This window comes from Phyllostomus discolor, chromosome 8 (assembly GCF_004126475.2).
Source record: "Phyllostomus discolor isolate MPI-MPIP mPhyDis1 chromosome 8, mPhyDis1.pri.v3, whole genome shotgun sequence".
Classification (NCBI taxonomy): Eukaryota; Metazoa; Chordata; class Mammalia; order Chiroptera; family Phyllostomidae; genus Phyllostomus; species Phyllostomus discolor.
Window position 1 is genome coordinate 113,943,987 of NC_040910.2, and position 12,200 is coordinate 113,956,186.

Below are 12,200 nucleotides of genomic sequence, written 5' to 3' on the forward strand. Positions count from 1 at the left end.
CCACCCCACCCCGCCCCCACCCCCCCGGCCCCCACAGCCCCCTCTCGGTGAAACCCCCTTTCTGGGGTGGCGCCCAAACTGCATGCCCCTGAGAGTCCCCCCTGAAAGGCCAGGGTCTGTCTCTGCGTTCCAGTCTGGGGGCGGTCGGGGCAGACCCCCCACCAGCCCTCACCCTGGGGGGTGGCTCTTGGGGGCCAGCGTCTCTAGGGGTAGCCTGCTCCGCCCTCTGAAGGGGCCCCGTCCGGCTGAGACCCTCTGAGGGAGCTGCCTCCACTCCCCAGTTATCTTGGCTCAGAGGACCGCGGGGCCCCTGGGCGCTGGCCGGGCCCGCCAGCCCCCTTGGCAGCGGGGGTGTGGGAGCGCCCAAGGTGTGGGGTTCTCAGGCCGGGCTCCTGGAGAAACCCTTCGTCCAGGCCCAGCCTTTGGCCCGGGCTGCCGCTGCCCACTGTCCCCGGAGAAGCCGAGTGTGAGGGACTTTCCTGGGCGGGCGTGGGGGAGGACAGGCCCGGGGGACTTGGGGCGGGCCGGGGCGAGGCAGGAAGAGGCCTCACTCACCCCACAGGCATGGCCCCCCGGGGTCCTCTCCGCTCCGCTCCGCCCACCTGCTTGGGAGGCCAGCACTTCCCTTCCCAGGCCCGCGTCCCCACCCCTGGCTGGATGGGTCTGTGGTCTGGCCGTGGCCCACGGCCGCCCCAGCCCTGCGGTCCGGGAAGTCCCTGGCTCCTGGGCCCTGTTGCCCCCTGCCCCTGGGTCCTCTCCGGGTCTCCCTGCAGCCTGACGCCCCCCCCCCACACACCCCAGAAGGCAGCTCACACCCCAGTCCCCGGCCAGCACCGGTGGGCCTTTCCTCCATGGCGTGCCCGGGAGAGCTCCCTGACAGCCACAGGGCCTGGCCTCGGAGCCCGGGTGCCCGGCGGGGCAGCCCCTCCCGCTCGGCTCCGGCTTCCCTCCTCTGCTGAGTCACCCCGGGTCTGGGGCACTCCCAGGGCCCGGCCCAGCTGCATGAGGCATCACAGATTCACAAAGTCCTCCTGCCTCCGGGGCTGGGAAATGGCTGCCCTGGTTCACCTCGGGCCGGGCCTGCCGCCTCCCGGGCCCCCGCACACCTTGGCAGCCTCTACGCTCGGCCCAGCGGGCAGCAAGCCCCCCACTGCCCGCTCCCCGCCCCCCGGGACAGTCCCGAGCCAGGCTCCCCGCCGGTGGGGAGGTGACCGGGGCGCCCTGCCAGGGTGGGGGCCGAGCCTGCGGCCCGGGACCACCCACCAGGCAGCGGGCTGGTGCTGGGTGTATGGGCATGTTCTTCCTGTGCGAGTCCCCGGTTTCCATGGAAACCCAAGCCCGCTCACGCACCCTGGCCTTGGCCGCTGGCCTTGGACAGAGAGGGGACACGGTGGTGGTGGGTGTGGGTGGGGGGTGGGCGTGGCGAGCCAGAGCGGGCAGGCACGCAGGCTGGCTGCCGGGGACGCCACCGGCATCCTGGGCTGAGTGACGGCCCGCGGCCCCGGGCCAGCCCGGCCGGGGCCTGGCCCTGGGCCAGCGGGGCGACGGAAAAGCCGGCCCACACGCCTCCCTCCTTGCTCTTCTCCTGCCTCAGTGTCTCCTCCCGTGCACCCTGGGCTGGGCTCCCAGTCTGAGGAGTCAGTGGGCCTGGGGGAAGGGGGGGCCCCCCCGTGTGGAGAGGCCAGACCCCAGGGCCGGCTGGAGGGTGGCCAGATACGGCTGGGCCTGCAGGGCAGGGTGGGGCCCCGGGGGCTGAGCTGACCCCAACCCCTTCCGGAAGCTGCGGGCAAAGCGCTCTGGCTGGAGAGCCGGGCTCAGGGGCCTGGGAAAGTGAGGGGCTCTGCCTCCCGGAAGGGTCCCCTGCCCCCCAGGGCCCCTGAACGGTGCCCGGCCCCCGGTGGGTGGGGGTGGGCTGGGCTGGGGGGCAGGGGGCGATGCATGTGCCGTTCTCGAGGGTTTCCCCGTCACGGGAGGCACCCGACCCCGAGGGTAGCCGTCGGGCCCGAGCGGCAGCCTCTCCTGCCCCAGCTCCATGGCTACTCGAAGGCAGAAACCCGGGAAGTTAGGGGCCCGAGGGCCGCCCCCGAGGGCCCGTGGAGGGGCGTCCTTGCCACCCGGGCTGACTCTCGCCCCTGTGTCCACAGCCAGCAGCCGCCTGATGGGGAGCTCCCCGGCCTCCTCGTTCATGGGCAGCTTCCTCAGTGGTGGCCTGGGCGCAGCGGCCTCCTCGCACCCCAGCGGCCCCACGCCCGCCCCCTCGGAGCAGGCCTACCGCGGCTCCCACCCCGCCCCCTCCCAGCTCTGGTTCTCCCACTCCCACGAAGGTAAGTCGGGGGCCCAGCGTCTGGGCCAGGGATGCAGCGACGGCCCCGCTGCTGTGCCGAGGGCCCGGGTGCGGGGCGGCCTGCCTGCCTGCTGGCCTGCCTGCCTGGGGAGGAGGAGGAGGAGGAGAGCTTGGAGACGGGGTGGGCCCACCAGGCAGTGGTCCCGGCCAGATGTGCAGCGCAGCTGGGCAGGGAGGGAGAGAGGGGGGCAGGGCCAGGAGGGCTCCAGGGAGCCCCGGCAATGTGGGCCCCAGCTGGGCTGGCCCGGTGGGGCCGCGCCCTCCGCCCCCGGCTGCGCCCACCCCCAGACTCGGGGAGGCATGGGCTCCAGATGTGCCAGCCGGGAGGGTGGGAGGGCCGGGAGGGAGGGAGCTGTCGTCACACCGAGGCTGCCACTCAGGGGGCCTGGCCCAGAATGGTGTCTCCCCCTCCCCCCTGGGTCCCCTGCCTCCGGGTAGGACACAGCCCCGTACACACAGTAGGTGCCTGATGGACACAAGTGGTCGGAGGCAGGAGGGCCCCTGGAGGCCACTGGAGGACCCTGGGGTGCCCCCACCGCCCCCGCCCCGCTGGCTGCCTGCCGTGTGCTCAGCCCCGTGGCACCGTGACGTGGGCGATGGCCCCGAACCCGCGGCCGCTGCTGCTGCTGCCCGCCGGGCCTCGTCCCCCGCGGCATGGGGAGGGTTAAGCCCGGCGGCGGCTGGCACGTGGAGAGGTGATTGCAGTTGGCAGCGGGCACAGAGGGCTCTCCGCCCCTGGCACCGGCGCCCCTGTCACTCAGCGGCTGCCGAGCGGCGAGCGCTGTTTGTGGAGCGCGGGACCCGCACCCCGGGCCTGGGGGCCGCCCGCCTTCCGGGCGGGAGGTTAGCGCCCGGCACCGCTGGGGGCGGGGGGGGGGAGTGAGAGAGAAGCCTCTCTCTGTGCAACGGGAAAGGGGCCGTATTCCAGACGGGACAGGTGACGAGTGAGGGACAGCTGTTAAAACGCTCTGGGCCCGGAGCGCCAGGCCGAGGGCGCACACTGGGCGGGCCCCACGGGAGGAGGGACACCGGTGGGCAGGGCAGGGCCGGGCCAACCCCGGCCGCTGCCCGGGTCTGCACTCCCGAGGGGCGACCAGTGCAGCCGGGCCGGGCCCTGCCTGGGGGGGGGGGGGGCCGCCTGCCTCTCCCGGCCCTCCTGTGCCCGCCTCACACTCCAGGCGGCGGCGGCGGCTTCTGGCTCCCGGGGCGTCTACGGGAGGGAGGGGGCGGCTGGGCGCTGGGGGGCTGGCAGGGGAGGCCGCAGCCGCCTCCTGGGCCCCTCAACCGACATAACGGCCTCCGCGGTCTCCGGCCCGGCCACAGGTGTGCCGCCCGCACGCCCCCGGCTGGCTGACTTGGTTTCCCCCTCGGGCAGCCGTTGTCCCCCGTAGGGGCCTGGGGGTGGCGGCAGCCCCGCCGCCCCTCGGGGACCTCTAGGCACGGAGGGCGGTTTGTGGGCAGCACCACCTGCCCCGGGCCCTGGGGACGATGCCCCCGCCCCGCTCCCCTGCTGGGGGGCGGGCGGCCCGCAGACAGCACCCTCAACAGCCTCCAGCCACTCACTTCCCCCAGCCAACCGCCGCCGTGGTGGAGCCGCTCGCCGCTCCGGGGCGACCCCCGCCCGCAGCCGCAGCCCCAGGGGCGCCCACCTGGCTGAGAGGGAGGCCCGTGGGCGGGGGGAGGGTGCCCCCCTGGAGAAGCAGCTCTTTGGGGACAGGGGCTGCCTGCTGAGCGGAGGGAGGGGCCGGGGCTGGGGCACACTCAGGCGTGCCTGCCCCATGCCAGCCCCAAGGGCTGGTGGTCATCTGTCCTTGCCCAGGACCCCCCTGGGTGGACGTGCCCGTGCCCAGGTTGGGGAGAGGATGCCTGTCCGGGGCAGCGGGCTTCGTGGGGTGGGCTCAGGTGGACGCAGGACGGGGGCGGCAGGTGTGGCTCCGAGCCGCCCCCCCAGGCTCCAGGGCAGGGAGCTGAGCGTGGGTCCCACCTGAGGTCCGAGGTGCCCCCGTTCACCCCTTCCACCCCCCTTCGGTGCTTTCAGAAGGAACGCCCCGCCCGGGGATCCCCTTCCTGCGGGGGCCCCTGCCCCCCACCCCGCTGTCCGGCCAGCCCGGGGCAGCCCCGCCAGCCACGTGGTGCCGGCCGCCGCGCCGAGAGCCGTGAGCCGTGAGCGCGAAGGCCGGCGCTGCGGGCGGGGCGGCGAGTGGCAGCGCCGGCTGGCTGGCTGCCCTGGCAGCGTGCCTGGCTGCTAGTTTGACTGGGTGCCAGCTGGCTCCCCGCGCGCCGGGGCCTGTCTCTCCGCCGTGTGTGTCGGGGGGAGGGGGCACGCGACACGGCCGGAGAGCGGGGGCTGCCGGCGCGGTGGGCCGCCGGGGCGGGCTGCTCTTCCCTCCGCTCTCTCTGCCGGCCCCAGGAGGGGCGGGACGGCAGGTGACCCCCACAGCCTGGCCGGGGCTGGGCCTCAGAGTGGGTGCTTATCTTTGGGGCAGGGAGGCTGGGATGGGGCAGCCAGTGGGGGTGGGTCCAGGTGCCCCCCATTTCGGGCAGGTCCCACCTCTCCGTTGGTGGACCCAGCCTCCCCTGGGGGCAGCTGGAGTGCAGGGGAGCGGCCCTGAACATCTGGCCGGGGGCAGAGCCTGTGTCCGCCCGCCCCCCCTCAGGCTCACACAGCCAGCGGCTGGACACTCCCCTCTGGGCTTAGGGTGAGAGTGGGCGGCGGAACTGGCCGGGGTTGGGGTGAGCCAGTGTCCAGCCAGCCTGCCCCAGGGGTCGGACCGGGGGGGGGGGCGGGGGCTCAACACAGCTGGCCCTATTGTCGGTGAGCCTGGCCCCCTCCCTCCGGTCCCTCCCCCCAGCTGCCTGGCCGGGACCACCCACAGGGCTGATGAAAGGGGATTCTGTTCCTGGGGGCTCAGCCGGGGAGGGTGGGGCCCCTCGGCTGGGCCGCGCGGCCTGAGCTCCTGGTGGCCTCTTGTGCCACCTGGAGGGAGAGCCGTGGGCGGCAGGGGGCACACATGTCGGCCCAGGCCCCAGGCCTGGCCTTGGCAGCCCCTCTATGGGAGCCACACCCTCCCCTGCGTCTCTGGGCCGGCTGGCACCCGGCTGCACCAGAGAGCTACCAGCACCCCTGCCAGGCCTGTCCCTCAGCTCCCCAAGTCCCCCCAGCTGCCCCTCCTGTCTCCTCTGGGACCCCAGGGCTGGCCAGGGCTTCTGGGAGCCGGCAGAGGGCAGGGCCGCGCTGCGTGAGGGACAGGGGCCCGCCCCACGGCCGCCCCCTCTGTGCAGCCCAGCGGCCCTCCGGACCCCACAAGCTCCTCGTCCAGGGCTGTCCTGAGAGCTTGGCCCTGGACAGCGCCCCCTGAGGGGGGTCCTGGCCCTGGACGTGGCCCCCGCCCCTGGCCGTGCCTTCCCTCCTTACCTGTCTTCCCGCAGCCGGCTCGACCTCTGAAGGACCCCCGGCTGTCGTGCCCAGCCCTGCCCTGCGGCCCCGGGAGGGGGCCTCCTCTTGAGTGCAGGACCCTTGCTCCGCCTGCCTGTGCCCTGCCCACGGGCCAGAGGGGGCAGCTTAGGGGGGAAGGGCCCAGGCTCCCTAGAACTCAGTGCAGTGGGAACAGACCCCTCCTCGCCCCCGCCACCTTCGACAGCTACAGGGCGGCCATCCTGCCTGGACCTCGGGCCCCCCCCCAGGGCTTCGTGTGGCCGGTCCCCTTGCCCCAGCCTGTGCCCAGCGGAGGGAGCGCTGCCAGCCCCACTGACGGCCTGGGGCCTGCAGCCACAGGTGGCCCGGGTCCTGGCGGCACACCTGAGGCGCTCAGGGTGACGGCGTGTCGTCCCACCCCTGGCCTGGCACGGCCCTTGCCTACTTACTTCTCCCAGAGACACCGTGTCGTGTGGGCGGCGGGGTCCAGACTGCGCCCCGGCCCCTTACCAGGCCACAGGCTGCTCTGGCCTCCAGTCCGAGGCGCCAGACCCTGAGGCCGGGAGAACCGCGGCGTCTTCGAGCCTCGGTTTCCCCATCCGCACACCACGCTGAGCGGAAGTGCTGTTCAGGGCCCGCGATGCAGGCAGCCCACCCAGGGCCCAAGGGAGGCCTCCTCTGGCACCCCCCCGCGACGCCTGTCCCTGCCTGTCCCCATCCACCAGAGGGCCAGGCCCCTGGCTGTGCCGACATCGGCAGCATCAGAGGGTCCTGCGCGTGGGCAGCCCCAAGTCTGACCGGGTGGGGAGGCCCGGGGTCACTGCCTGGAGGTCTCTGTCCGCCGCCTGCCTGTGTGGGCGGGCTCAGGGTTCCCACGGCCCCAAGTTCCTGGGGCCACCGCATCCCCCACCCCCCCAGCACGCTGACCCATGTGAGCCCAGGATGCTTCTCCCCGGGGGTTGGGGCTCGCCAGAGGGCCAGGGCAGGAGTCTGGGGGGGCAGGGTGGGGCAGGCGGAGCTCCCCGGCGGTGCCGGGTGCCGGCGAAGGCTCAGAGGGCTCGGAGGGCCACGCCAGGTGGCTCCCGCCCAGGCTCTGTGCTTCCGGCCCTTCCCCAGCGGAGGGAGGCCTGTGGCGGCCCAGAGACCCGGCCTTCTCCCGCCCTACCAGTGGGCGTTGCCGCTCTGGGCCCCGGGCCTCCTCCTCCCTGTGCCGGGAGCACGTGCCGGGAGCTGGGGATGATCCACGGGCTCCCCCCGGGCAGGCTGCCCGGGTCCTTTGTCCAGAGGTGTCCAGGGGAGCCCAGCACCGTCCACCCAGCTGTTACCACACCTCTCGGCTCGGAACAGACCCCCAGGCTGGGCACCTGGCGTGCCGGAGGTCAGCGTGTGCGTGTGCGCTGGAACCAGGGTGCCGCCGTGGGGCCGCCTGCCCTGCAGGGGACGAGACAGGGCTCCACGTGGGTGCACTATGTGGCCCCAGCCCCCAGCCATGTGGGGCCAGGCCGGGGTGTGGGGCCCCTGAGAGGCTGAGCTTCCAAGCCCACCCCAGCCCGGAGGAGGGGTCTCCCTCAGCTGCCCCCGCACTTTGAAAACACAGCCTGCACACCCAGGGGGTCTGAGCCCCCTGCCCTCTCGTTTATTTGCTCTGCGTGGGGCCCCTGCCCACCCCTCCCCCGCCCCCTCTATCAGACCCTGTCCACCGGCCTGTCTGCCCGTCCATGTCCCCAGCACCCCGACTTTCCTGGGCGTGGCCAGCACAGGCCAGGGGTGCAGTGGGGTGCGCTGCCCGTAGAGGGGTCAGGAGCCCAGGGACCTGGCTACGCCCCCCCCCCACAGCCCCGCTGGGGCGCTGAGAGCATCGACTCTTGGCTCTCTGTCTGACCACTCAAGTCGTGGGACCGGACTGAGTCTCCTGGCAACCCAGCAGTGGGGGCAGGACGGGGGGTCCTCCGAGAGACACCCACGCAGGCCTAGGGCCCCCTTAGAGCTCGCGGGGGTTCCCAGGGCTCCGGGCCGGGGGGCGGGGCCTGCAGGGCCAGGGCTGTGCTGCAGGTGCCGCCTGTCAATCAGAAACCACAGCAGCCCCGACCTGGGCAGGTGCCAGGGTCTGGGAAGGGCGTCCTGACCTGCACGGCCCTGGAGCAGTGCCGGCCCAGGGGCTCCTGCCGGGCCCCGGGGTGTCCAGCCCCCAGCCCGGGCTGCCGCCACCCTGCTGCTGTGCCCTCCTCTCCCTGCCCGGAACCCGTCCCCCCCGCCAGGACTCCCCCAGTGCTCCTCCCAGGCAGCCCCTTCAAAGGCCTGGCAGCCCCGGCTTCTGGCTTCTGGTCTCCGAGCAGCTGTTCTGATTCACAAAAACCGTTTTTTATTTTCCTCCTCGATTCAGAAAGTGCTGGGGAAAGCAAGGGCCTTCCTCAGCCGGGCCGGGAGGACTTCCCCGCCCTTCCCCGCTCAGTCCCGGCCCCCACCGCACCCCCCTAGCCCTGACCCCCAGTCCTGGGGTCCTCGGGGTGCGGCCCCTGCAGCCCGAGGATGGGAGGCGGGCCCTGGTGGGTCTCTGCCCCTCCTGGAGGATGTCACCCCCCTGGGGCGAGAGTGGGAGCACACAGGCAGGGCCGCGGCCCCGCCCCGCCCCCAGAGGCGCGGCAGGAAGGAGCCCACCCCTCGCCGGCTCCCCCGGAGGGCGGGTGGGCGGGAGGCCCGGACCTCCCGAGGGGTCACAGGGGGGTCCACGCCTGGGAAATGGAGTCTGGGAAGGAGGAATTTACAGACTTCTGTTTACCAAAACGAGGCCCTGTAAAACATTTAACAGCAGCCAATTAAAGGGGGCAGCTGCGTGGTCTCACCGCCCCCCGCCCCCCCGGGCAGCACTCTCGGGGCCCCCGCCCCACCCCGCCCCAGCTGCTCCCCCCGCCCCCCGGCCGCTTTTGTCGAGGCTTCCGGGAGCCGGGTTTCATCTGGGAAACACCTGCCCCAGCTGTGTCTCTGCACACTAGCCAGGCCGGGCGCTCTGCGGGCTCAGCCCCGCCCGGCAGGAACGGGATGGGGCGGGGGTGCGCGGCCAGGGCAGGGCAGCGGGCCCTGGTGCCTCCCGGTCCAAAGACAGGCCTGGGAGCCGGCCGGGACCCCTCGGCATGCTGCTCCTCATGGCCTCCACCGGGGCTGTCCCTCGGCCCGTGGGACCCAGACACCGGGGCTTGGCAGGCACCCGCCATGGCCCTCGGGCCTCTGGGCCAGAGAACCTCCAACTGTGGCATTAAGGGCTGAGTGGTGGTGGCCGGTCACTGCGGAGGGACCTGCTGGGACCGGGGTGCAGGACACCCCATCTGGGCTGGGGGCTATTTCCTGGGGGACCCCGGCGTGCCCCCCGGTAGACATCTGACTGCCCCCCTGAGCTCTGTCCCTGCAGCTCCCCCACCGTCCTTACCTCCGAGCTGCCCTCCTGGCACCACCAGCCGACCCCCCGCACCGTGATAGCATCCAGGCCACACCCGCCTCCACCCTCACCCCTACCCCCGAGGCCGACAGCCGCAGGGTCCCTGGGATCGGCCTCTGCCACCTGCCACGCTCCGGCTCGCCAAGGGTGAGCACAGGCCTGGAGGCCTGTGGCTCGGGGCTCCCTTTGCACGGCGCAGCTGGGACGGCGCTCAGGCACTCAGACCTGCCCGGGACCCCTCCCGCCCTCCCGCCCTCCCTCTCGCCGCCCTGGGGACTCGGCTCCCGGGGAAACCCCGGGGTTCCCACCCCCCAAGTCACAGCGAAGGCGGCCCAGAGGTCGGGTGGGAAGGCGCTCCCGTAGCCAGGTTGGTCGTGCGGTCGCTGAGAGGGGCTCCTTCTCCGAGGCCCGTTCTCCCCGGGCAGAGGCTCAGGGCACAAGCTCTGGAGTCAGACAGGCTCCCGCCTGCCCCGTCCCGCGGGCACCTCGCTGGCCAGCCCCCCGCTCCCTCTGGGCCCGCTGGGCAGGGGCCGCGTGGCAGGGGGCTAGGGGCTCTGGGCCCACAGCAGGCAGGCTGCCCCTCCCCCGTGCCTGCCTCCCCAGCCAGGGGGCGGTTTTGTCCTCGTCCCTTCTGGGGGCAGCGTGCACGTCCCAAGCGGCTAGAGCCCACCAAGGTCCAGCGCCGATGGGGGAGCCGGGCTCCAGGGCACAGGCTGGCATTCCTGTGCTGGGCACAGCTGGGCGGGGCGGACTGTCCAGACCCCTCCGAGCGACACAGAGTGGCCTGCTGGCCTGACTCAGGTGCCAGGCCTGGACACTGACACAGGGGGATCTTGGGGAGAACATGCCCTGTGCTGGGGACCCTTCGCAGATCTCAGAGTAGTGGAGGGGGCCCAGCTGGCGGGGAGCCCAGGGCCGTGGCCCCCAGCAAGGGGGACGCCTGCTACTGCCAGCCCCAGCTGTGGGCCGCTGGACCCGCCTTGCCCACTCTCCCAGGGCCAGTGGGGAGGGGCCGGGGAGGCAGTGCCTGGCCCGCAGCTTGGCCTCTGCACTCGCTGTGTCCACTGGCGGCCCCGTCCTCCCGGAGCCCTGTGGCCGCACCACCTCGAACTCGGTGCCACGGCACAGAGGTGCCCTGCACGGTCCTCCCTCCGCCCGCGGCCCGTTGGCAGTGCGGTCGGGGTGCACGGAGGGATGGCATTCACAGAGCTGGAGTTAACGGGATGTTGTGATGGGTTGATTTCTCATGGGCGGCTGCTCGCTGGGCTCCTCGGGGCGTCACCCCACCCCCGGGGGCCGGAGGGCAGTGGGCTGCAGCCTGGAGGTGCCTCTGCAGCCCCGTCCTCTTGCTTCTCTAGCTCCAGGGTACCCCAGATTTTCGGGGAGTCTGGCATCCACCTTCCTACCCATGAGCCACTTGGATCACCATGGAAACAGCAACGTTCTCTACGGACAGCACCGTTTCTATGGAACCCAGAAAGGCAAGTGCTGGCTCGGGGGCTCAAGGATCTGGGTGGGGCCTACGCCCCGGGCGTCCTGCTGGGCCCGCCCCTCCGGGTCTGGAGGAGGCCGGGCCCACTGCTCAGGCCCTGGGGGGACTCCGGCTCCGGCCCCAGGGCCCCGGCAAAGCAGGGGATTCCACGGGGCTCCCGGGCACCGGGAGACACCGCCCTGCCGCCTGGAGCCCTGGGGCTCAGGTGGAATCCGCTCCAATAACCTGGCCCCGAGGGGCTGGCTCCCTGCTCCCACCCCCAGCAGCCCGAGGGTCCCCGGGTGCTCGGGTGGGGGCGACCGAGAAGCCTGCACTTCCCGTGCCCCGCTCCAGGGCCTGAGGCCGAGGTTGCAGCTTGGCCAGTGAGAAGTCAGGGCTGGTGGGGCCGTGGGGAGGGCTCTCGCGCACACGCACACACACACACACACACACACGCTCACTCACTGGTGCAGAGCCCTCCCGGGCGCGACCCCAGCCTGGGGCCTGCAGGACAGACCTGTGGGGAGGGGCCGAGGCCTGGGCACCCGCCCTGGCTGGGTGCTCTCTCCTTTGCACGTGAGACAGGTCTCCCTGGGGTGGTGCCCAGGAGGCAGGGACACTGGGCTAGTGACTGTGTTTCAGGTGAGGTGACAAGTAATACGGACCTGAACCGGGACACGGGGCCTCGTGGTGGGGAGCCTGGAAGGGGCATGAGGGTCCAGGGACCCTAGGCACCCCCCCAGGACCCCAGCTGTGGGCGGGGTGCGCCTGCAGCTGCCACGCAGAGGGGCTGGAGGCCCTTCCCAGAGGCACCCTCGCCCCTCTGGGCCTGGCCAGGCGGCAGAAGGCCTCGGCCTCAGCCTCCACCCAGCACTAGCCAGCTGGGACCGGTGGGGAGAAGGCCCCGCCAGCACACAGGGCCAGGAAAGCCCCCTGCCCCAGCCAGGGGGTGGGCAGACGCCGCGTGCTCCGCTGCCCAGAGCACGGCCCCCTCGGACCGCGAGCCGCCCCCCCCCCGCCCCAGACTCCCACCTCAGCTGGCGAGTGCAGCTGTTTTGACAGCGTCTGTCAGGGGCGAACAGGTGGTCCCAGCCCCAGAGCCAGGGACCCCTCTGGGCAGTGGGCCCTGGCGGCCTCTCCGCTTTCACGGTGGCGGGGTGGAGCCCCCGCTCAGGAACCCTTGGGCTTTGGAAACCCAGCTAATTAGGTTCCGCCTAGGCTGCCCTTGTTTTAATTAGCAGGAAACTGACAGGGAATTTACACAACTGAGGACAGTTTTACAAGTTCCAAATGTTTCTTTGGTCCCCCCTCCTCTGCTCTGGTTCCGTCTCGGGGCTCCAGGCCATGCTCGCTGCCCGTCTGCCACCCCGGCCAGGGTCCAGAGGGGGTGGTCCCCAGGGATGGTAGCCCGGCCCCAGCTTGGGGAGCACTGGGCATCCCCAGGGCTGACTGGAGCCCCACGAAGAGAGCAAGACCTGGGCAGGAAGCAGTGCTCGGGCTGAGGGCCCAGGCCAGGACAGCAGGCCAGTCCCGGGCA

The 12,200-nt window shown here is 72.6% G+C and overlaps 1 protein-coding gene across 1 annotated transcript in view; it reads left to right on the forward strand.

The window, feature by feature from the left end:
* BAHCC1 (BAH domain and coiled-coil containing 1) overlaps positions 1 to 12,200 on the forward strand; it is a 54,166-nt gene that overhangs the window by 21,335 nt on the left and 20,631 nt on the right. Inside the window, 2 exon segments of the mRNA XM_036034252.1 lie at positions 2,145 to 2,324; positions 10,551 to 10,673. Coding sequence (XP_035890145.1) covers positions 2,145 to 2,324; positions 10,551 to 10,673 — 303 coding nt within the window.